General features: G+C 39.6%; 1 protein-coding gene and 1 long non-coding RNA gene across 2 annotated transcripts; one reads left to right on the plus strand and one right to left on the minus strand.

The window, feature by feature from the left end:
• The first annotated feature begins 349 nt into the window (after nt 1-349).
• Nucleotides 350-25056, plus strand: prodhb (proline dehydrogenase (oxidase) 1b). The gene is made up of 14 exons (XM_060884179.1): nt 350-642; nt 3245-3453; nt 11494-11528; nt 14625-14759; nt 15314-15378; nt 15653-15769; nt 16362-16435; nt 17229-17310; nt 19462-19554; nt 20718-20864; nt 21077-21252; nt 21360-21458; nt 23448-23536; nt 24750-25056. Exons 1-14 carry the CDS (start codon nt 394-396, stop codon nt 24938-24940), a joined length of 1761 nt encoding a protein of 586 aa, XP_060740162.1. The 5' UTR covers nt 350-393; the 3' UTR covers nt 24941-25056.
• On the minus strand, nt 1967-5073 carry LOC132855314 (uncharacterized). Its single transcript, XR_009649307.1, has 2 exons — nt 4937-5073; nt 1967-3434 (listed from the first exon to the last, which is right to left on the minus strand). It is a non-coding gene; the product is annotated as an uncharacterized LOC132855314 (long non-coding RNA).

Genomic DNA, 25056 nt, shown 5'->3' on the forward strand with positions numbered 1-25056 from the left:
TTTTGTCTATTTGTTTAACCACACGTGTATTCTGTTTTCCATTCTCATCTTATTTTTATTTTTATTGCCTGTGTGTTGTCTCAAACCTCTTGTCTAAATCGTTAGCATTAAAGCCCTTTGTCATTCTGAGCTCATCCACCACATGTGAGAGTGACGTCAGTCAACACTAGCGTCACGGATTGTGCACCAATCAGAGCGGCTCTATTCAGAGGTGTGTGTAAAGTATGTAAATAGAGGGGCGGGGCTACGAAGTTGTGAAAGCGCGAGACAAGTTACTCAGGGAGGTGTGTGCTTGCGCGTGCGTATGTATGTGTGTGTTTGTATATATATATGTGTGTGTGGGTGTGTGTTTTCTTCTTTTAGCATCAGAACGCACTTACAGAGAGGTGAGTAATGGCGTTCCGGAAAAGTGTTAGCTTGACAGGGTTTAATGGCGGCTTTAGACGACTGCAGATGTCGCGTGCGATTCAGACGCTCGCGCATTTCCGTGGTGAGGGTCACGCGCCTTCTGGCACCGACATCCACGTTGACTTCGAGCAGACTAAAGAGGCCTACAAGAGCAAAGGCACTGCGGAGCTACTCAGAGGTCTGCTGGTCCTTAAACTCTGCTCCTATGACTTCCTTGTGGATAAAAATAAACAGGTAATAATCATGCAATTATAAACTAGGATGCATTCTACAATGCTTTTACAATGCTGTGGTGTTTTAAACATACATGATATGCATGCAAATTTATGCATGATATAGATATAGATATAGAAATTCTTTCCAATCTTAAAAAAAAAAAAATCTCCTGCATCACATTTTATCAGCATGTCAACATGATATAAACTAATCACACATAGTCGAAGATTCACACGTTTATCAACACCACAGCATAGACTGTTCCTGCTGAATGACTTTTCTCCTGCTGCCACTGTGCTAAGCATGCTGATCAAATCCTGCACCCCTTCTTCTACTTCTAATGTCGGTCTGTTTTGTATTATCTGCTTGTCTGGAGGCTCTGTATCTGTTCCAGATAGCTCTTTGTACAGGAATGGGGACGTCATGTGACATCAGCGTGTTAAATTACCACACAAAGCTGACTGGTGAGCTTTTGAAAACACAGGAAACTTCTGTGCACAGAGAAAGAAAGAACGAAGCGACAGTGAAAGATTTGTGTCTTTTTTTATTACAAAGCAGATTCGTGAAATAAGGTCGTAAAACATCTAACGGCTTGACCGGGTTTATATAAAATAACACCCGATGGAAAAAATAGGTGGCTACATAATGGGTCTCTTTTATGACCTTTGGGCTTCTGAGCTTAGGCGTACTGAAAATCACCATTAAGATGTTCCTTTCATGTAAGGTTGTTTCCCTGATATTACCCGATTTCTATCTTTCCAGTCCCACCATGCAAGCAAAGAAACATGTTCCACGCATGACTGAGCAAGTACCAGACATATGCTAGGAATGTAGAGCAGAGAAACCAGGTTCATTTGTGAAAACAGCAGCTAAGCTTAAAGGGTCTCGTGGCTGTGCCCTGCGCACATGGTTCCTATACAGAAAAAATGTGGAACATAAAGTAGTTGCCAAAGAAAGATATTTTTGCCTCCTCTTTATAGAAAACCTGGGCATGAACGCTGTGAACAAGGATTTCAATACGTGAGCAGATGTTTTCTAGAATTACAGATATGAGGGAAAATTGAGGGGAGAGAATTGCCCAGAAGGCTTTAGAAATTTTTCTTGGAAAGTGTAGAGTACTAAACGATCCAACCAGATGATCTAATCCTTCACGAGTACAAAAACAAGCATGAGCTCCACCATAATAGTAATTCACAATAATAAGACTAGAAATCTTTATTTTCCTTATTTTAACTGGACCGTTTGTGTTTTGTTGTCATTGTGGATAATTTTCTTGAACTTCAAATAACTAAGCTTCTATTTATATCTAATTCTGATTACAAAATATATTAAATTGTTAAAATATAATTTAATATTCAATTTTATTTGTATAGCGGTATTAACAATGTACATTGTCTTAATGCAACTTTACAGAACAAGAAATATAGTACAAAAAGTTCAAGATTCATATGAAATTTTATTTGCATTTATCCCTAATGAGGAAGCCTGAGGCAAAAGTGGTGAGGAAAAACTCCCTTAGGTGGAAGAGGAAGAAACCTTGACAGGAACCAGACTCAAAAAGAAACCTCATCCTCATTTGGGTGACACTGGAGGGTGTGATTATAAACTGTTATAAACACCGGAGAGTGTTATTATGAATAATGTCCTTTCTATAGTCAGATACAGTCTGACAATTGTGTATTGATGAAGAGGATGTTGTCCTCAGAGAACAAATGTAGTTGGAATCGTCTCTTTGAATATTCAAAATCTTCATGAAACGAAATCCAACTGGAGCTGGTAGATGCCTCAGGATCCTCACAGGGTTGGTCTGTTCTCACTGAAGGTCCAAAATCTTCATGAAGCAGAACACAACTGGAGCTGGTACAATCTCTGAATGTCTCGGGATGGGAAGAAAAAGAGAAGCGTGTGCAGAGGAATTAGCGTATCTGCTGTTCATGATATTAACCAGGACTATTTAATAATGTGGATGTGATCAGATCTGCTGGAGCACAAAGTTATGGGATGTGTTATGTGTACGCCTGGCTGAAGAAATATGTCTTTAATCTACATTTAAACTGGGAAAGTGTGTCTAAACCCTGAACACTGTCAGGAAAGCTATTCTAAAGTTTACTACCAGAAGCCCCTGCTACTTAACCCTTCTCCTACTTACATAAGGCCTTCACAATGATTTAAAAAGTAACCTATATATAATTTTTATAACATTCTATTCAGTAGAAGCATCAGGTCAAGTCATACGATGGCCATGACGTGTCATAGCTTGCTCAATGAAACAGTGTAACTAGAAAGTGAAAAAAAAAAATTGATCCGTTTTTAGTTGTCATGAAGTGCTACAACCATGACGCAAACTTATGTCAACAAACGTCTGGATGGAGGTGTTACATCAACCTAATTTCAATGTAGACTAAATCGATCTTTGTGGCAGTTTGAATAATTCTTCAGAAAAGGTTTTATGTAGGTTTTTACTGGATTATTAATCACTATATTCTATGTGAAAGTGAAACAAGGTATACACACCAGACATGATGTGAATTATAACATTTTGTCTAACCGAAGTCTTTAACAAAATCAAAAATCTCTAACCAAGTAACTTTCCAAAATGTCTCCCATTCCTTCCTGACAGATCATGGACCTGAGTAAGAAGCTGCTGGGTCAGACGTTGTTTGAGAAACTGATGAAAATGACATTCTACGGTCAGTTTGTGGCAGGAGAAGATCATCAATCCATCAAACCCCTCATTCGGAAGAACAGGGCTTTCGGAGTGGGAGCCGTGCTGGACTACTGCGTGGAGGAAGACCTGACGAAGGAAGAGGCTGAGACAAAAGAAACGGAGTAAGTGATTATCAGATGATTATTTATATCATAGTTTAGTAGTTGAGTTTATACTCATGCCTAGGAAAGTGACACGTATTCAGAATCATGCAAGATTGATCAGATGATTAAAACGTATTCGGTTCAGCTCAGAAATAATAAATCGGTCCTTGGACTGATGCCGTTTTAGATCGTTTGGGATACAAAAACACGGATGCCTCCGTGGTCGACTAGAGATGAGCCGGATACTCGGCTGAAACGAGTATCCGGTACGGATAAAGCACTTCTGCCGAGTACGAGTATTATACTAGTAATACGAGTCAATATCTGTGCTCGGATTGAATGAAAATCATCATTGGGTAGCTGATTGTGTCAGCGTTCTGTGATAGGCTAGTCACAGCGCCCCTCCCCTACAGTGATAGGCTAGTCACAGTGCCCCTCCCCTACAGTGATAGGCTAGTCACAGCGCCCCTCCCCTACAGTGATAGGCTAGTCACAGCGCCCCTCCCCTACACACATACAGATGTATTGTGTTGCTGTGTCTCGCTCTGCTCACTCACAGTCACACACAGAACAGCTCTCTGTCTCTCCTTCAGTCACTCGGGTTCGCGGGTCTTTTCCGTTAACGCTTAGGGTTTCTTCAGCTTTTTACTTTGGGTTGTAACGTTAATAATACGTACTTACTAACCAGTAGAGTTCTGGTAAACGTGCGTTCGTTCAGACATGGTGCTTGCTTGGTAGAATGCAACTCTCATTGCGTCTCTGCCTGTCGGAGATTTTTTTCTTTTTTAAACCTTCAGCTGTCTCTAACCAGTAACCAGACACTGAGTGTCTGACACGTTTTTGCTGTATTTCATAAAAACATAAAGGTAGTAAGCTAGTGTTATAAATATTACAAATTAATTATTACCAGTTAAAGCCCCGCCCATTTCAAGACAAGTCCCGCCTACTTCTGCGTTAGGCCCCACCCACTCCAAGTACGGATACGGATACAGATAATTCATATTGTTAACAGATACGGATACAGATACAGATAATGCTGTACTCGCTCATCCCCATGGTCGACTTTAGTAAGTAACAACTATGATGCTAGCTATCCAGCTAACTATGAATAGAGATGTATATTTTCTTCCTCAAATGAATAAAGTTCAGTGTTAAAGATTTCACAAACATAGATCTAAAGCAAAAACTAAAGCAGAAATGAACTTCCCCTATATGTCCGAACAGCTGAATCACTGGATACTTTAAGACCACAGATTAAGACCTTTCTCTTCCTGAAACACTTAAACTAGCACTTTCCCCTGTTTGTGTTACGTGTATATTAATTATTTACCAAAAACAGGCTTGAACAGCGGTTTAGTTTGATGGTATCCTACGTCTAACCTAGTGAACCAGTGTTAATGTATTCACTGATAGAGACTTAAAAGCCTGTAAATATAATCAAAAATTCACTAGTTCACAAGTAGGAATTTTGTAGTTTTCTTCAGCAAAAGTCTTTACTTACAAGTCTTATAAGTCTTTATTCCGTTATACACGCTTGTCCTGGTGTTTGATAACCAGCTAGACAGCTGACTATCAGTTCTACACAGAGTTTGTAAACAAGACCCATCCTGTTCTTCCTCAGACTGCATAGCAACAAGCATCTGATTGGCTGCTGAAATTTGACTAATAGGTGAAACGTACAAAGACATGACAGTCGCACAGCAGATTTTTTATTTATTTTTTTATATATCATGAAAAAATCTCAGTCAAACATTGACCACAGTGGTATGCTGAGCAAACAGGGACGAGTTCCATCGTTGTACAAACACATCATTGTACAAGCAACTTCAGCTAGCTTTCACAAGCATGACATCAGAGTACAGGGTGTCCCCAGTGTCTCTATACGCAAGTGATGGACTCGAAGTTACATGCAGAACAGTGATGTGTGTGTGTGTGTGTGTGTATGTGATTACACAAAAATGGCAATCATGTAGGGTGTTTAACACTTATTTTATTTACATTTCTTTCTGGACACATTTGGAATGTCCTTTACACTAGATTACACTTTAAGTATGGGATTTAAATCAATCTTAGTAGATACTGTAAATTTTATTAAAACACATAATCTGCTTTAATTGTAATCTGCTTTAATGCACAGGTAACAAAAAACAGGGACCGACGCAACAGTACACAGCAGATATGGGATTAATCGAAATGTTTGCCTGCTTTATTGCTTCATTTGATTTGCAAAAAAAAAAAAAAAAATGCTGCAGAAATTCCCCCCAGTGTGAGTCAGCTTTTAATGCAAAAACAGGAAATATGAGTTTTATTATATAATTTAACTTTTTTTTCCTTTAAATTGAGCAACATGGAACACCCGCAACATTCTGTAAATATACGTAATCTCCAGTATTATATCTATTATTAGTTATTAGACTAACTCATGATTCAAGCAAAAATTTCGAAAGTGAAGGAAAAAAAAAAAAACGCATCCGTTTTCACTTTTTTTTTTTTTTTTTTTGCATTTTCTACATTGCTACATAATACTTACTGTCCTTATTATATGGTTTTTGTGGCAAATAATGACCTTTTTTTAAGAAATAAAAAAAGTTTAAGGGATACATGCATTGTGGAAATTGTAAACATTTAACCTTTCAAGCATTTTAAATAAAACATAATTTAATGTAATACCAATAAATATTGTTATTGCTAAATCAATTGTTTATTTATTTATTTTTTATTAAAAAATACTACAGCATTGGTGGTAATATATATCCCTGATATATTGAGTATATGTATTGTAGAAATTCTATATACTTATTATTTTATGTAGTTATATGTAACTATATACAGCTCTTGCTTAAAGCTCTTGCATTCTTAAAGAATGAGAAATAAGAGATTTGATGTACATAGTGTGTAGACTTAAATAATAGCTCTTCTTGACTATATTTGTGTATTTAACCTCAGCCTTCCAGGACCTTCTTTTGCCGTCTGGCCTCCCTCTGTCACATGTCCATCATGTTCTGATGAGCTTATGAGCAGCTCAGGTTTGAATAGTTTTCATACCGGAGTTAGAAGCTCTAACGTCTAGTGTTAAGAAACTAACGTTCTAACGTTTACAGCGTGTGTGTGTGTGTGTGTGTGTGTGTGTGTGTGTGTGTGTGTGTGTGTGTGTGTGTGTGTGTGTGTGTGTGTGAGAGAGACACGGTGGTGGTTCTGCATATGGCAACAGGCAGCAGTTATGGGCCATTATGAAGATTCCTCTGTTTTTGAGTGCGCCTGACACACCATTACACACCAATAACGCTGGAAGTGCAGACGGATAATCTGTATTGGGACGAACGCGTTCTCAGGACGTGTTTCGGATGATTTGAGGCTAACAGACAAGCTGTAACACTATCCTCAGATCAAAAACAGTGAGGCTTTCAAATTGGGACTCACAGCTGGAGGGCTTGAGGAGTAAATAAAGAACTGGCACATGATTGGTCAGGCTAGTCAAGGCCCATTGTGCTTGATTGGCTGAAATGTACTCTGTTCTCTCTCTCTCTCACACACACACACACACACACTTTGTGAATTCGGTCACATGGTGCACGTTAGGCCTCTGAGCATTCAAGGATGTAGTATCTGTTTTCACTCAGGAGTGCTTTCTGCTTCTTTTTTCTCCTTCCTATGAGCCTGCAGTATTCTAAATGTGGTGTTTATCGATTTTAAAGCTGCAGTCTAGAGGTTTTAAAACTGTTCCTATATTAACATCAACCTAGAAAATCCTTAATTGATGATATTACGATGCTGTGGGCACGTTTTCTGCGGCCGAATATAAAACGCGCCATATATCGGATGTGTCGGAAATTAGAATATGCAAATGAACCCCAGTTCTTGTGCATTAAAGACGGTGGAGTCTCTTATATTTTTATAATAAAAAATACGTACAATCAACGTATATATAAAATTATTACAACATATAAAATATATAATACTCGTCCTGAGTTACTAAGATCTTTAAGGAAGGGAATTTATTTATTTTTAATCATATTTACAAGTAACAGTTACAGGAATGATGCAGTTCAGGTGCAGAAGTAAGAGAACAAAGATTTTAAATGATGTTTTTTGTGACTGTTAATTGTTCTGAATCTGGATCTCAAGGAAAAAAGAAGAAAAAAAATCAAAGCGTGAATGAATAAATGCTTCATAAATTCAATATGTACAGGTGAGTACATATTGTACGTGTGTACGTGTGTATATTGTTTACATTAATTATTTTTGATTTTTTAATATTTTCTGCGGTTTCACCGCTAAGTCTCGTCAGCGGAAACGTGCATCGCTAGAGCTTTGTTAATGTCTCTCGGTTTTCCGAAGTCGACTTCGTTCACGTGTTTTCGTTTCTGTGTTACGGATTATCCTTTTGTGACATTCCCCTGATTCGCATTTGAGCCATGAGGATAGGATTTACTCTAATAAAGAAGGTGCTGTGTTGAAACACGTGCATCCTGCATATAATAATAATAATAATAATAATAATAGGGGGCACGGTGGCTTAGTGGTTAGCACGTTCGCCTCACACCTCCAGGGTTGGGGGTTCAATTCCTGTCTCCGCCTTGTGTGTGTGGAGTTTGCATGTTCTCCCCGTGCCTCCGGGTACTCCGGTTTCCTCCCCCGGTCCAAAGACATGCATGGAAGGTTGATTGGCATCTCTGGAAAATTGTCCGTAGTGTGTGATTGCGTGAGTGAATGAGAGTGTGTGTGTGTGCCCTGCGATGGGTTGGCACTCCGTCCAGGGTGTATCCTGCCTTGATGCCCGGTGACGCCTGAGGCACAGGCTCCCCGTGACCCGAGTTCGGATAATAATAATAATAATAATAATAATAATAAATCTGAAGAATCTGAAGCTTTAAGGATTCTGATCTGAATGCTGAATTTTGTGAATATTTCTCTCTATTTTTTCTGCTTACAAATAAATGAACCCACCGACGTAGTACATTTGTTCAACATTAATATCCCAGCACATCTGAATGCTATGTTTTTAAAGGTTAGAGAAGAGAAAACAATTTATAACCAAAGCATCCCACATCCCAATACAGCTGTAAATTCTTGAAGCTAATACATTTAGTTGAGCTTTTGTATAAGAAACATACAGAGCTCAAATCTAAAAAAGAGATATGAGAGAGAACATGTTGAGAACATGGGAAATACAGGATCTGCAGCTGAATTGTGAAGGCATCGTGTGACATTACAGAAGCAGGCCTGTAGAAGGAGCTCATCCACCACTGTGCCACTGTGAAGTCTCCACACCCGCTTGAAACCGAGCGTTTATTGGAAATGCTTTTTACGACCGCAGAAGACCCAAGCTGCCCATTGGCTAATAAAAGCTAATTTATGTTCATCATGTGTGTGTGTTTTAGAGTCTCTGCCTCTATCAGTATTGCATTACTGTCCACCCCGGTGGACTGGGTAACGACGTTACACGGAAGTGAGTGCTCAGCTTTTCAGCATTACCAAGAGTGCAATATCCAGAGGATGGAGGATGTGGCATCAGAGGATGAGTTGGCATCCAGGACGCAGGTGGAGACGCGAGTGTAAATTTCACCTCTGTCTCGCGGTGTTCTGATTTCTATTACAAATCAAATCATTCGAAAATTTTAAATGTAGCATTTCTAAGTCCTTTACATTCACATCATTTGGTACACACCCTCATCCAGAGCGCCGTACATTTATCTCATCTTTGTACTAATGAGCAATTGAGAGTTAAGGGCCTTGGTCAGGGGCCCAGCGGTGGCAGCTTTTGGTGGACCTGGGATTTAAACTCATGACCTTCTGATCAGTAGCTCAACACCTAACCTTTTATCACCTTGTTGATAAAAGTGCTATACATGTAAAATACCAAGTATTTTCACAACCTGTGCACTTTACTCAATCAGTTCATAACGCTTTTAACATCACACCTTCTGACACAGCAGCTTAACGTGTAAACGTAAAAAATCAGGATATAAAATTTTTCTAAATTTCAAATTTAAGTGGACTGATTTGATAAATTCATGTTCCTTATTCGTAAGAGTCTATGCACATATGATTAAAAAACATTTTCTAGATATTTTTTACTTTTTAATTAAATTTTTATTGTAATTCTATACAGTTCTATTTTTATGACATACAGTCGTATGTTGTATTGTGTATTCAGTTTTGCGACCAACAACAACGTTGTCTCATTTCAGATATTTTATATAACCTTTATTTTATATAATTCTACACAAAAAAACCTTTTTAAAAAATTATTTGTTACACCACAGTGCTGTTGAAATCTCAAATCTGATTGGTCAGAAGGTGCTGATTTATTTGTTCTAGTTTAAATCATTTTCTGGGAAACAAAAACAGGTGGTTTTTATAGTGAGCGAAAGTAAAAAAGTAATTGTTGATTAAAGGTAAATCATTGGTAAAACTATCATTTTAGATGTTTAGTTAGATGTTTGTTTAGTCAGATGTTGGTTTATTCAGATGTTGGTTTAGTCAGATGTTGGTTTAGTCAGATGTTGGTTTAGTCAGATGTTGGTTTATTCAGATGTTGGTTTATTCAGATGTTGGTTTATTCAGATGTTTGTTTAGTCAGATGTTTGTTTATTCAGATGTTTGTTTAGTCAGATGTTGGTTTATTCAGATGTTTGTTTAGTCAGATGTTGGTTTATCCAGATGTTGGTTTATTCAGATGTTTGTTTATTCAGATGTTTGTTTAGTCAAATGTTGGTTTATTCAGATGTTTGTTTAGTCAGATGTTTGTTTAGTCAGATGTTGGTTTATTCAGATGTTGGTTTAGTCAGATGTTGGTTTATTCAGATGTTGGTTTATTCAGATGTTGGTTTAGTCAGATGTTGGTTTAGTCAGATGTTTGTTTAGTCAGATGTTTGTTTATTCAGATGTTGGTTTATTCAGATGTTGGTTTATTCAGATGTTTGTTTAGTCAGATGTTGGTTTATTCAGATGTTGGTTTATTCAGATGTTGGTTTAGTCAGATGTTGGTTTATTCAGATGTTGGTTTATTCAGATGTTGGTTTATTCAGATGTTTGTTTAGTCAGATGTTTGTTTAGTATTTATTGAAGCAGTCTCCAGTGTGAGAACCTGAGTGTGTAAGAGTTTTTTTTTCTCACTTTCTTGATTTTATGATTTTGACGAGAGAGAAGAAGAGTAAGGCTCGGTGTGAGGATGAGTGTTCAGAGCTGCTTGTTCAGTCAGATTTATATAAAAATATTAGGTGATTTCGTGGCTAATCATTTAAAGAGGTTTCTGATGAGTGGATTGAGTGATGTAGAGTGAAGCGTGATCCATTCACGTAAACCAGCTTCAGTGTGAAATCTCACCTGGATGTTGTTGCTGCTGCTGATGATGATGATATCTACAGTAGAACTACAGTGGCACATTGAACTCATTAAATAGAGCAGAGGGAACGGGTCTGTTACTAAACACCTGCGCTGTGGGTTTGAGTCTCAGCTCAGGGTTTGAGTCTGTAGTTTTTAATCCATGTAAGAACGGAGCAAACTCTGAAACCGTGTTTATTCATTCATGCTCGGGTTCTGAAATGGGACGAGAACGAGAGCCGAGCAGGAAGAAATAGAAAACCAGCGTGATCATACAGGTGAGAAACCGGTTGCCATGACAATGCTGCTTCAAAACGCATTACCCACAGGGGAAGCAGGGTGTTCCAGGAGGCAGGGGGTGATGTATTCTGACGTTTATATGAATATTTTTTACAAAAGATAGCGATAGAATTCTGTTTTGTTTTTTATTATTCTGACCTGTTCGACAGCAGAATGCCTGACAAGATAATAATAATAATAATAATAATAATAATAATAATAATTTTTAGAGCGTTTCTAAACGTCCGTTATTGTCATGAAGAACAAATTTTAATAAACAAACAAGTAAGTAATTAAATAAATAAATAAATAAATATCCCCCTTTGCTTTATCTTGCTTTTCTGAATTATTACTATCATTTCTGTGCTCATGCTAATTTTTTCCACTGACATTATTAGAACTAGCGAGATTGTTCTATTCATTCTTTTTTGTCTTTCTTTCTTTTTTTTTTAGATCGTGTGTGTCAATGTCAGATAAAGAAAGCCCTGGTGAGTACGTCTCCTAATGTCACCTGCGTAAGGTGCTCGTAAAAGCTTACTAGAGGATTTGTAAGGATTTACCAAGATGAAGATTTACTGCATGAAGAGAAACTGTGAATGAACTCAAGTGCAGAGTAAAAGGGGGATATTTATTAATTAATTTATTTAAATTAGTTTTTTTTTTGCCATTATGGGTAAAATAAATCTAAAAAATAGAACTTTACTTATTTCAGTCCAAATCGCTTTAAAAAAATAAATAAAATAAAACAAACAAACAAACAAACAAATAAATAAATAAATAAATATATAAATAAATAAATTCAGAAAAGCAAGAAAAAGTAAAGGGTTTTATTTATTTATTTATTTATTGTTTGTTTATTAAATATTTTTTTTTGCCATCATGGGTAAATTTAATGTGAAAAAATGTAACATTCCTTTATTTATCCCATTTTTTTTTCAGTCCAAATAGCTTTCAAAACAAAATAAAAAAAATTCAGAAAAATTTAGAAAAAAAAATTCCACTCAGGTGTAAATTAACCCCAGCGAGATGGAGATCAGAGTGCGGCGGGAAAATGAACGACGTTATCGAGCGAGCCGAGCGTCAGCCACTTTACCAGACGTTAAAGCCGAGCTATTGTAATGATGCTAAATTGGACGATTACCGAGTTTATCCAGCGAGTGTTTTCTGTCAGTTTTCTCGCAGCACAGCGTCAACACGGCCTGATACCGATATCACACACAGTCGTGACGTTCAGTAGAGACGTCTGTCAACCTCTGAGCATTTTATTCAGCGCCGTGCTCACGGCATCACGGATTAGAATGAATAAACCCGTAAAACTACATCAGGCAAAAAAAATCCTGACAGAAATTCTGTTTTAAATCTCAAGGTTTGAAGGAGTTTGGAATTTTTGTGAATGATGCAGATATTTTTTTTTTCCATCAGATTTGTTTGAATACAGATCTGAGAAAGGTCTTAACACGTCTTCACTGGGAGGAGTTTAATAGAAGAATCCTGGGCTTGTGATTTTCTGTTTAAAAATAAAAGGATAAAAAGAAAAAAGTGTGTAATAAGAAATATATATATATATATTTTTTTTTTTTACCAAACTCCAAGCTTGGCCTCAGTAACCCCAAAGAAATTGTTTTGGCCTTTCAGTTTTGAAAAGAGAAGCACATCGCTTTTAAAGAAAGGGAAAAAAAAACCACTTTATTTGCTCAGGATTAACTTTAGGTCCTGATGATGTAGAGTGTGTGTGTGTGTGTGTGTGTGTGTGTGTGTGTGTGTGTGTGTGTGTGTGTGTGTGTGTGTGTGTGTGTGTGTGTGTGTGTGTGTGTGTGTGTGTGTGTGTGTGTGTGTGAGTGATCAGTTTCCTTGATTGTCAGCACATATTGGTCCTAACAGTAGACAAATACAGGGTTGCACATAAAGGTGTGCAAAACACAATCACACACACACACACACACAGGTGCAAATACACAAAGACAGACACACACACAAACACACACCCAGATACGGATGCAAACACACAAAGACAGAGACACACACTCAGATGTGCACACACACACAAACAGGTGCAAACAAACAAAGACAGACACACACACTCAGATGTGCACACACACACAGGTGCAAACACACAAAGACAGAGACACACGCACTCAGATGTGCGCACACACACACAGGTGCAAACACACAAAGACAGAGACACACACACTCAGATGTGTACACACACGCACACACACACAAACAGGTGCAAACACACAAAAACAAAGAAACACACTCAGAGATGTACTCAGGCATGTACACACACAGACACACACACATATTTATTGCCATAATTATTCCAGTGACACAAAAAGCTAAAAGCAATTAATAAATGATGTACATGAGTATCCTTATGAGGACATCTGAGCCTCACTAACACACACACACACGCATAAACACACGTGTACTCTGGCACGCACGGTACGCAGTTATTGATTTAGAGATATCGAGAACATACTTTCGTACTCACAGCTGTTTGTTGATACAGCTTGTAATAAAAGATGAGCGGAGGTGGGAAAGCGAATCAGAGCGAGAGGGAGACGTGATACACAGCACAAACACACACAGCTCTGCTTCCTCTCAAGAGTAGTAAACACACCATATTGTGATTGAGAGCCTGCGGCCTGGTTCATACTTGATCCTTTGAATTAAAGTCAAGACTTTGGAGTGAGTTTATATTTGCCCATGATGCCAAATTCAGCTGTTATTTTCACTGCCACGTAACTCATATCGTCTTTAAGTACTTCTCTGATTAGGTACGGTACACCTTAACCTGGGATGTGTGGGCGGGGTTTATGGTACACCTTAACCTGGGATGTGTGGGCGGGGTTTATGGTACACCTTGACCTGGGATGTGTGGGCGTGGTTTATGGTACACCTTGACCTGGGATGTGTGGGCGTGGTTTATGGTACACCTTGACCTGGGATGTGTGGGCGTGGTTTATGGTACACCTTAATCTGGGATGTGTGTAGGGTTTATGGTACACCTTAACCTGGGATGTGTGTGTAGGGTTTATGGTACACGTGAAACTGGGACCTGTGGGTGGGGTTTATGGTACACCTTAACCTGGGATGTGTGGGCGGGGTTTATGGTACACCTTAACCTGGGATGTGTGTGGGGTTTATGGTACACGTAAAACTGGGATGTGAGGGCGGGGTTTATGGTACGGTACAAGTGAAACTCGGATTTGTGGGCGGGGTTTATGTTACACGTGAACTGGGACGTGTGGGCTGGGTTTATGGCACACGTCAAACTGGGACGTGTGGGCGGGGTTTATGTACACGTGAAACTGGGATGTGTGGGCGGGGTTTATGGTAAATGTCAAACTGGGATGTGTGGGCGGGGTTTATGGTACACATTAAACTGGGACGTGTGGGCGGGGTTTATGGTACACATCAAACTGGGATGTGTGGGTGCGGTTTATGATTAGTCAGATAGAGTAATCATGAAATAAAAAATTATTTCCATCCCTGCAGCACTCTGGTGCTGAAGACATTTTTAAAGATCTGCTATATTTGGATCAGTATTTAGTTCATGCTGTGTGTCTGTTTTGGGATTTTAGGAGTGATTAACAGGGAGAGGATGTTCACAGCCCATCGCAGGGGCGGTGTAACGAGCGCACACACGTATTTCTACGCCGACGAAGTCAAATGTGACCAGCACATGGAGACGTTTCTCAAGTGCATCATGGCTTCAGGTGAGAAATGAGTTCAACAAACAGCAGAAAAAAAGGCATTACTCTTAGTGTGTGGCACAAAATGTAAGTTAAAAGGGATGAAAAAAATATCTGGGGGGGAAAAAAACCCCTGAAAAAGTCGCATTACTTTTACATGCAGTGGGAAAATGTGGCCTTATGGATCAAAGGTATTTATTTATTTATTTATTTAAATGATTTATCTCCATTGTGGGTAAATTAATTCTAATAAAAAATAGAAGAACTTTATTTATTTATTTATTTAAATTGTTTATCTCCATTGTGGGTAAATTAATTCTAATTAAAAATAGAACTTTCCTTATTTATTTATTTGTTTGTTTGTTTGTTTGTTTACTTTGAAATGTTTTGTCCATAAAAAACAGCTAAGGGTTTCATCCGAATCTGAGTTTGAGTATAAATCAGGGTAAAGTATCTGTAAATAATTGAATATATGCTACTGGTTTATTAGTACTAGTCTGCTTACTGATTGTTAATGTTAGCTAACAACATGAAACTGAGCTGAAACCTACAGCAACTCTATGCTCACGTGCACTCAGGTGGAAGTTCAGAGGACGGTTTCTCCGCCATTAAGATGACCGCACTGGGACGCCCACAGTTCCTGGTAAGACGGAGATATATTCATTCATTCATTCATTCATTCATTCATTCATTCATTTTCTACCGCTTATCCGAACTACCTCGGGTCACGGGAAGCCTGAGTCTGATCTCAGGGGTCATCGGGCATCAAGGCAGGATACACCCTGGACGGAGTGCCAACCCATCACAGGGCGCACACACACACACGGAGATATATATTCTTTAAAAAAAAACATACCTGGGAAGATCGCTGTGAATCTTAGGATCCTTGTTTTTTTTTTTCCTGCCTTGTCATCTAGCTGCAATTTTCTGAGGTGCTGATGAAATGGAAACGTTTCTTCAGCTTCCTGGTGACGCAGCAGGGGAAAGACGGCCAAGAGGTGCTAGAGAGGAAACTGGACCTCGAGCAGCTGCAGGTATAGATGTGGCTCATGCTGACTGAACATCTGAATATAGTGGACAGCAGATTGAGTGTATAATCCAGAGTATGTGGTGAATAAAGACCAAATCTGACTTTTTCTCTCAAACCTTTTTTTTATGGGTTTAACCCTTGTATGTTGTTTGGGTCTGTGTGACCCATATTCATAAACATCAATAATTTTGAAAAACTTTGCTTCCTTGTAAATCTGTTGATTTTTTCCCACTCATAACTTGATTAAATTTGATTTTCTTTTTTTTATTACATTTTATTAAAAAACAACAAAAAAACGAGTAGCACTTTAATTAAAAAAATGTGATGTAATAAAGTTAAAGGGCAAATATTAACCATATATGCTGTTTATATTGCTTGTAATTGGGATGAAGAAAACATCTGTAGAGTATTTTAACATCAAATTTTTGATTGTGTTGAATTAAAAACCCCAAAAATCCAGCGGGTCAACCAGACCCACGAACACTGGCCGAGTAACAAAAATACGAACAACCTACAAGGGTTAAGCCCAAATGAATACTCTGTGCCTATTAAGATTTTGTGACGTCGTGTGATCATGCTCCACTTTTCTCTCGTAGACTTTTCTGAAACAAATGGGAGGCAAAGGCGACATCCAGGGCTGGTTCACCAACGAGAAGCTGTGCTCGTCAGGGTGAGAAACGTCTGAAATCCCAAGCATCCATCATTACGACCCTTTAAAAATAAAGGGGGTCAGCCTTGTACAGTACACACGTTCTCCATTCATCACACCTACGAGTCTTTAACGAGCTCAGGCACGTCGGCCCGCTAACAAGTACACCTAAAGTGAGAAGCAGAAGAGTGTTAATTAAAAAAAAAAGGTTTAAGATGTCACAAAGTAAAACCTTTTTTTAGTCAGCGTCTTATTTTACGTGTATTAAAAATATCTGTGCATATTAAATGTGTAGCAAGGATTTCAAGGCACACTGATGTGTACCCATGTCAGGAGTGTAGATAAAGGACTTTAATGATGATGATGATGATGATGATGATGATGAATAGAAACATTTATTTTTGTCAAATATACATTTTAATATCCACACATGGTGAAATTCCTTCTTTACATATACCAACATTGGAGGTTGGGGTCAGAGCACAGGGTCAGCCATGATACAACACCACTGGAGCAGAGAGGGTTAAGGACCTTGCTTAAGAGCCCCACAGTGGCAGCATGGCAATGGTGGGGCTTGAACCCTGATCCTCCAATCAACACTCCAGAGCCTTAACCACTTGAGCTACTACTGCCCCAGTGATGCTGCTGATGAGCCTGATTAGCTTTATAAATTTAGTATTTTAATATCCACACAATAACAACACATTAAAATCACATCTAGCATTTTTGTTCACGTCACTAAATAATAAACATTGCAAACAAAGATGCTGCTCGGAACTCACAGCGTATCTGTTTACTTTCTTGATCACAACAGCACCATCGACATGCTGGACTGGAACGGTCTAATCGACGAAAGGACCAAGATATCCGATCTTCTCATGGTGCCCAACCTTGAGGTACGAGCAACACTGATATCTTAAGTGGGGTAGAAATGAAGAGAATCATCGATTTGGTTTCGCGGTCTAACGGCCTTCAGATACCTCAGAGAAGCCATTTGACAGTTATAAGGCATTGGAAGTAATTACACTGACACGGTCTAATTACTGATACAGTTTTGTCCTCTTTTCTTTCTGAAATGGAAAAGTGCTGTCTTCTGGTTATATCAGTTGCATGGTTTCATTTGCATTTAAAATAGAACAGTTGTGAGAATCTGTTGCAGGTTTTTTTTACAGAACACGATAAAAGGTTGAATAAGACCAAAAAAAATCACTTTTTAGGAAATCTACCACACAAAAATAAAACTTGCTATATATATATATATATATATATATATATATATATATATATATATATATATATATAAATGCTCAAATTGCCTTTTATAGGATGTGTTCAAATTCATCACTGTTGCTAATTCTTATGAAGGGCGCCAATAATTATCCAGAATAATGCAGAAATACAGAGTTAAAAGGTTTTCCAGCTTCATGCACGGGTTTGTTTAACTGTTAGTAGCCAGTAGTAGAAATCAAGTTCACTGAATATTTACTTGAATAAAATCGTCCTTGCAGGAAGGTCACGTTGCGCGTGATTAACACAAGCTCCGCTTTTTTTCATGTTTGAATGAGTCACAACCCTCGCTTTTACGTTGCGTAACCCTACATGAGTCAGCGGACCTTGACATCTATTATTCAGAACAAAAATACTTCCTTTATAAAGGAGACCCACAAGATCACAATCAGGGACAGTTATATTTCTCAGAGTAGCCTCTCTTCAGTGGATTTCTATTAAAATCACGGTTTTAAGGTTTTATCACTGGGTTTTAGAGCTCATTTGGCAGCGGTTCCACAACTCAGCTTCTTCTGTCCTCACGCCAAACGCTCTTGTTGGTTCCAGAGCGCTAGTTAAAGTTTAATTCACACAACTGTCTACAAAATATAACTGTCCACAAGGATGAAGTGGACATGATCAGCCATTCTCCCCCGATTTAAACAGGTTACAATTGGCAGGATACAAAAAGCACTGTTTTTTTTTTTATTTCTTTTTTTGCTGGGTTACATTCACCCAAACACAGCCAAGACCTGATGGGTTACATTCACCCAAACACAGCCAAGACCTGATGGGTTACATTCACCCAAACACAGCCAAGACCTGATGGGTTACATTCACCCAAACACAGCCAAGACCTGATGGGTTACATTCACCCCAAACACAGCCAAGACCTGATGGGTTACATTCACCCCAAACACAGCCAAGACCTGATGGGTTACATTCACCCCAAACACAGCCAAGACCTGATGGGTTACATTCACCCCAAACACAGCCAAGACCTGATAGGTTACATTTGCCCCAAACCAAGTCAAGACCTGATAGGTTACATTTGCCCCAAACACAGCCAAGACCTGATAGGTTACAATTGCCCCAAACACAGCCAAGACCTAATGGGTTACATTCACCACAAACATAGCCAAGACCTGATTGGTTACATTTGCCCCAAACACAGCAAAGACCTGATGGGTTACATTCACCACAAACATAGCCAGGACCTGATTGGTCACAATCACTAAATGTAGCTGAGACCTAATTGGCCACTTTTCCCAAACATAGCCAAGACCTGATGGGTTACATTCTCCCCAATTACAGCCAAGACCTAATGGGTTACATTTGCCAAAACATAGCCAATACCTGATTGGTCACGATCACTAAATTTAGCTTAGACCTAATTGGCCACTTTTTCCAAATAGGCCAAGACCTGATGGGATAAGTTCCCCAAAAACTTATAGGTTACATTTGCCCCAAACAGTTAAGACCTGATGGGTTACATTTGCCCCAAACACAGCCAAGACCTGATAGGTTACATTTGCCCCAAACACAGCCAAGACCTGTCACGGTCACCAAATATAGCCAAGATATAATTGGCTTCTTTCCCCAAACATCACCAAGACCTCATTGTTTACTTTCCACAAATGTACCAAAGTCATAAATAGTGATTTTCTCCAAATGTAGCCAAGACGTTCAAATGCTAGCTCATGGAATATATTGTGTCGCCATTTTTAAATAACCGTGACTCAGCCTCATGTTGAACCTTTTTCTTCTTTCTGATTGAACAGACGGGCCAGCTGGAGCCTTTGCTGAAAAAATTCACTGAGGAAGATGAGAAGCAGATGAAGAGGATGCTTCAGAGACTTGATGTACTTGCTAAAGTGAGTCTCGAGGAAAACAACACTCAGAGATACACACTTCCTTCACACTCGCTGTGGGTCAGCAGGTCTGGTGATACTTACTACATTCTGAGCCTGACTGTTAATGCGTAATGTAATAAATAGTGACAGGCTTCCACCAGATGGTCACAGGTTCGATGTGTAAGGTCATTAAGGGTCAAATTGGGGTCAGCTTTAGTCACCACGCTGACTGGTTTCTCTAGACAAGACTTCAGCACTAGAGCTAAATTCAATTCACAAGATGAAAATGAATTATTTGAAATGATTAAAAATGTAAAAGTCAGTGGCAGATGAATTGCACTTCCTCCGAAGAACCGAAAATGAACCGAATGAGCCGAAATAGAATTGACCCCGAGCTCAGCTCCTGACTTCAGGCAGTCGATAAATATTAACACCTTTCAGCACCTTACTCAGCAATGTACATAGTATTGGGGTCAGATTGACCGATTTCTTTATAATTAAAAAAAAGAAAAGAAAGAAAAATATCAGGCTGATATGAGAATTAATAAATAAATACATTTTTTTTTTTTTGCAATATAGCACATATTTAAAAAACTATTAGTTGAATTTATAATATATATATCCGAACTACCTCGGGTCACGGGGAGCCTGTGCCTATCTCAGGCGTCATCGGGCATCAAGGCAGGATACACCCTGGACGGAGTGCCAACCCATCGCAGGGCACACACACACTCTCATTCACTCACACACTCACACACTACGGACAATTTTCCAGAGATGCCAATCAACCTACCATGCATGTCTTTGGACCGGGGGAGGAAACCGGAGTAACCGGAGGAAACCCCAGAGGCACGGGGAGAACATGCAAACTCCACACACACAAGGTGGAGGCGGGAATCGAACCCCCAACCCTGGAGGTGTGAGGTGAACGTGCTAACCACTAAGCCACAGTGTCCCCCCATTTCTAACAATTTTACTCATTTCAACTTTAATGAGCCTCATTATTTTTTGTGTACAGTAAAACTGCTGTTCAAAAAACTGGGAAAAATTAGTTTCTAACATATTTAAATTCACCTACATTCTAATTTTATTTATCACATTTTACGGTTATGTCTAAAGTGCTTCTGAAGTGTTTAATGCAGGATTTGCGTGTTTGTTGTGTGTGTGCATGTGTGTGTGTGCAGCAAGCGGTGCAGAACAGCGTGTGGTTGATGGTAGATGCAGAACAAACTTATTTACAACCTGCCATCAGCCACCTGACTTTGGAGATGCAGCGCATATTTAACCGAGACAAACCGGTCATCTTTAATACCTACCAGTGTTATCTGAAGGCGAGTTACACTGACACACACACACACACACACACACACACGTACCTAAACAAGCACACATTCAAGCATGAAGTCACACAAACGATTCTACACTTTCACTTTAATGTTAATGGTGCATTCAGACACAAGTGATCGCACGGTTTATTCGGTGATGAGCGTCTGTCGTATTTTTTCAAGCTTCATATACGTTTATATATATAATGAAAAAACAGGAAGCCTACGAGAACGTGTGTATGGACGTCGAGCTGTCGAAGAGAGAGGGCTGGTGTTTCGGGGCTAAGCTTGTACGGGGTGCGTACATGCAACAAGAGAGGAGTCGAGCTCAGGAGATCGGCTACGAAGATCCCATCAACCCGGATTACGAATCCACAAGCCGGATGTACCACAGGTGTCATATTTATGTATTGTACTGCTGATGATATCGAAGAGCGAGTTAAACGCTAAAATGTCACACTGGGTGGGAAGAATTTGAAACCCCAAACTGTTTATCTGCAGGTGTTTGGACTACGTGCTGGAGGAAATCAACCGGAACAGGAAAGCCAGTGTCATGGTGGCGTCACACAACATAGACACCGTGAAACACACAATCCAGAGGTAGGAATGTTGAGCTGCACACGCCGGGATATCAGAGACAGACAGATCGTTCTGATTCTGATTCGTTAGCCGTTTCCGGCGTACTGAAAGAATGTCGATGACGCTCTCAAAACAGAACTGTTTATCGATATTGTGGTCATTTTCAGTCGCCGTTCCCATGGCAACAAACGAACCCAAATATTAATTTTTTTTTATTCTCACCGAATGTTAAACGGCGAACCTCATTGGGGTTAATACTGTAATTGGAGTTATATAGAGAGCCGCGACATCTCCACTCAAGGAAGGACTCAGAGATGATCGTAACACACACGCAGGTTTTAATGCGAGTTATCGGGTACAAAAATCATTCTTACGCAGTTTTGCATGTGTTATCAAAAAGACTGGCCTCATGTAAACTCAGCTACTGTCTACTGTACGCATTTTGCATGGGAATCTTGCGTTTTTAAATCGCAGGCCGTCTTCGTGATTCCCCTCCTAATGAAACCGACAGACGAGTCACCTGACAGTAACGTAGGTGCTTTGAACTCTCTGATATTAACCGATCCTCTGAAGGCCATCGTCCCTTCCCCTGGACTCTCAGTAGTAATCTCTCACCTCCTCCCAATTTTCCGGCTTGAAATATTCGCTTCGTGCTTCCGTCAAATAAAACAGGAAGGATGTAATGCAATAAAACACACGTAATAGAACGTAATCAAATCTTTCGGTGCATGTTCGTCTTGGCTTGTATTAGACACTTATCTAGCTAACATCATGTAGATTTGTTACGACGAACGATCTCTGCTGAAGACGATGACGAGCGAAACCTTCTGGATTCAAATGAACTTTTGTGTTTCTCCCTAGAGAGCAGTGGTGTGTATGTGTGTGTGTGTTTAAAGGCTTTTACAGTGACCACCATTATAATTAAAGCCTTTTAATCTCTCTCAGCACACACACACTGATATCCCTGCCCGTGTCATGTCTAGACTACGATAAAAGCATAATAGGTTTTCTCGTGTCTTTCGTGACCTTCACGGGTCCAAGATTTACATGAACACACACACACACACACACACACACACACACACACACACACACACACACTGCTGTTATGCTGTTATATATTATATATACACCTTATCTATACTTTTTTTCACTCGAAGCTTCACTCCTGAAATGTCAGACAGTTGGTTAGAACACTCATCTCACCATCTATGTCTGTAGCAGAGAGCTCTTTTGTGTGTGTGCGTGTGTGTGTGTGTGCGTGTGTGTGTGTGCGTGTGCATGTGTGTGTGTGCATGTGAGTGTGTGTGTGTGTTTAGTAGATTGCGTTCAAGCAATCTATTTAGGCGCGACACTACAGTCAGTTTATTTAATTGTAGATATAGAGGTAGGACACACACACACACACACACACACACACACACACTAAGAGACACACTTAGGTTGTGTTAGCAGTTGATTTGTAATGTGGCTAAAGCGTAATAGATGGAATGTTGACCTGACCATGGTCCAGTATGATACACTCCACTACACACACACACACACTCCTTCCTCTCTCTCTCTCTCTCTCACACACACACACAAACACTAAGGGTGAAGTAGTTAAGCCCGAGTCTTAGCAATCAGATCCAACAATCCATCACCAGCGGCAGCTATTAGATCAAACAATTTCCGAAATAAGGCCAGTGATTGATGCTCCCCAGCGAGGGAGTTATAGTCTTTAGGAGAAAAAAAGCTGCCGGTAATCTTATTAAACGTGGCGCCATCATTCCTTTAGGGTTCCGCTCCATTTACCAGAGCACATGTCAATGACAAAGTCAGGAGTGTTTACAAAAAGCTGATAAAACCTGCCACTCAGATTCCTGCATGCGGCGAAGCGGCATCAAACACTCAAGGTTACGAGAACGGGAGCCGCCTCGTGAGTCCGTCAGCGTTAACGGTCGTAATAATCTCCGTCCTGTTTATTTTTGTTCTCTAATTATATCACGTGCTGATTGTTTTATTTTATAGGATGAATGAAATGGGACTTGCACCGACTGACAGAAAGGTGTATTTCGGTCAGCTGCTTGGGATGTGTGACCAGATCAGCTTTCCGTTAGGTAGATACACAGACACACCACACACACACACACACACACACACTCTATGACGTGAATCGATTTTTAAAGTTGTCAAAGCACTTCTGGAAGATATTTAATAGTCTTCTTAATATACCATGAACACAATGTCTGTATTATTTGCAAGCCTTTAAATTCTTACCTTTACATGATTCACTTTTAACTCAACCGTGACTTACATTACCCACAATGCCATTTGCCTGCTCACACTGGTACGGTGGCATGCAGTAGATGCGGCAGAGCTTTAGCACTTTAGTCTCGTCCGGCTCACTCGAGGATATCACATGAGTTTGAGGTTTAAATACCACTGCAGTAGTAATAATAATAATAATAGTAATAATAATAATAATAATAATAATAATAATAATAATAATAATAATAATAATAATTTCTTCCTGTGACATCAGCATCTAACCTCTAACTCACTTACTCACTAAACACATCACAAATATTTCAATTTAATAATTCCAAATGAATAAAGTATAAATAATTGTATAAATAATAAACGAATCATTTTAAATCAGTGCAAGTCTGTCGTTTTTATTCTGATTTTTTATTAATTCTTTTTTTGCATTCCCATAAAGCTGCTGTGCAACACTGTCCGTTATTAGAAGCGTTTTGAAAATAAAATCGAATTGAATATTGAAATGTAGGCTTTAGTCGTATATAGTGTAGACATAGAACTCTAAAGCCAGACTTAATCTTTTTTTATATATATAAATATTGAATATTTCATGGGGGGGCACGGTGGCTTAGTGGTTAGCACGTTCGCCTCACACCTCCAGGGTTGGCGGTTCGATTCCCGCCTCCGCCTTGTGTGTGTGGAGTTTGCATGTTCTCCCCGTGCCTCGGGGGTTTCCTCCAGGTACTCCGGTTTCCTCCCCCGGTCCAAAGACATGCATGGTAGGTTGATTGGCATCTCTGGAAAATTGTCCGTAGTGTGTTTGTGTGAGTGAATAAGAGTGTGTGTGTGCCCTGCGATGGGTTGGCACTCCGTCCAGTGTGTATCCTGCCTTGATGCCCGATGACGCCTGGGATAGGCACAGGCTCCCCATGACCCGAGGTAGTTCGGATAAGCGGTAGAAGATGAATGAATGAGAGTGAGAGAGAATATTTCATGGAATATTTAATATTAAGTGTATCATCTGGGCTGATTCTACAGGTTTGATGTTCTTGGTGTGTGTGTGTGTTTTAGGTCAGGCAGGTTTCCCAGTGTACAAGTACGTACCGTACGGCCCGGTGAATGAGGTGATCCCGTACCTGTCCCGGCGTGCCCAGGAGAACCGAGGCATGATGAAAGGAGCACAGATGGAGCGCAGTCTGTTGTGGAAAGAACTCAAACGCAGACTCACCAGCGGAGAACTGTTCCTCTCGCCTTCTGTGTAAAAGACACACACTCTTATTTGTGCTTTACTCAGGAGACCTCCTCTGTCTAGGCCTGTTCTAAGTTAGACACCTACAGAGCTACTGAATAAACTTCAGGGGCATCTCGGGGGATTTAA

Source organism: Tachysurus vachellii, chromosome 12, assembly GCF_030014155.1.
Source record: "Tachysurus vachellii isolate PV-2020 chromosome 12, HZAU_Pvac_v1, whole genome shotgun sequence".
Classification (NCBI taxonomy): Eukaryota; Metazoa; Chordata; class Actinopteri; order Siluriformes; family Bagridae; genus Tachysurus; species Tachysurus vachellii.

Coding starts and splice junctions, on each gene's coding strand:
- prodhb (XM_060884179.1), top strand. CDS start 394: ATGGCGTTCCGGAAAAGTGTTAGCTTGACAGGGTTTAATGGCGGCTTT. Junction 15,770..16,361: donor TGGACCTCGAGCAGCTGCAG/GTATAGATGTGG, acceptor TTTCTCTCGTAG/ACTTTTCTGAAACAAATGGG. Junction 19,555..20,717: donor GACTTGATGTACTTGCTAAA/GTGAGTCTCGAG, acceptor GTGTGTGTGCAG/CAAGCGGTGCAGAACAGCGT.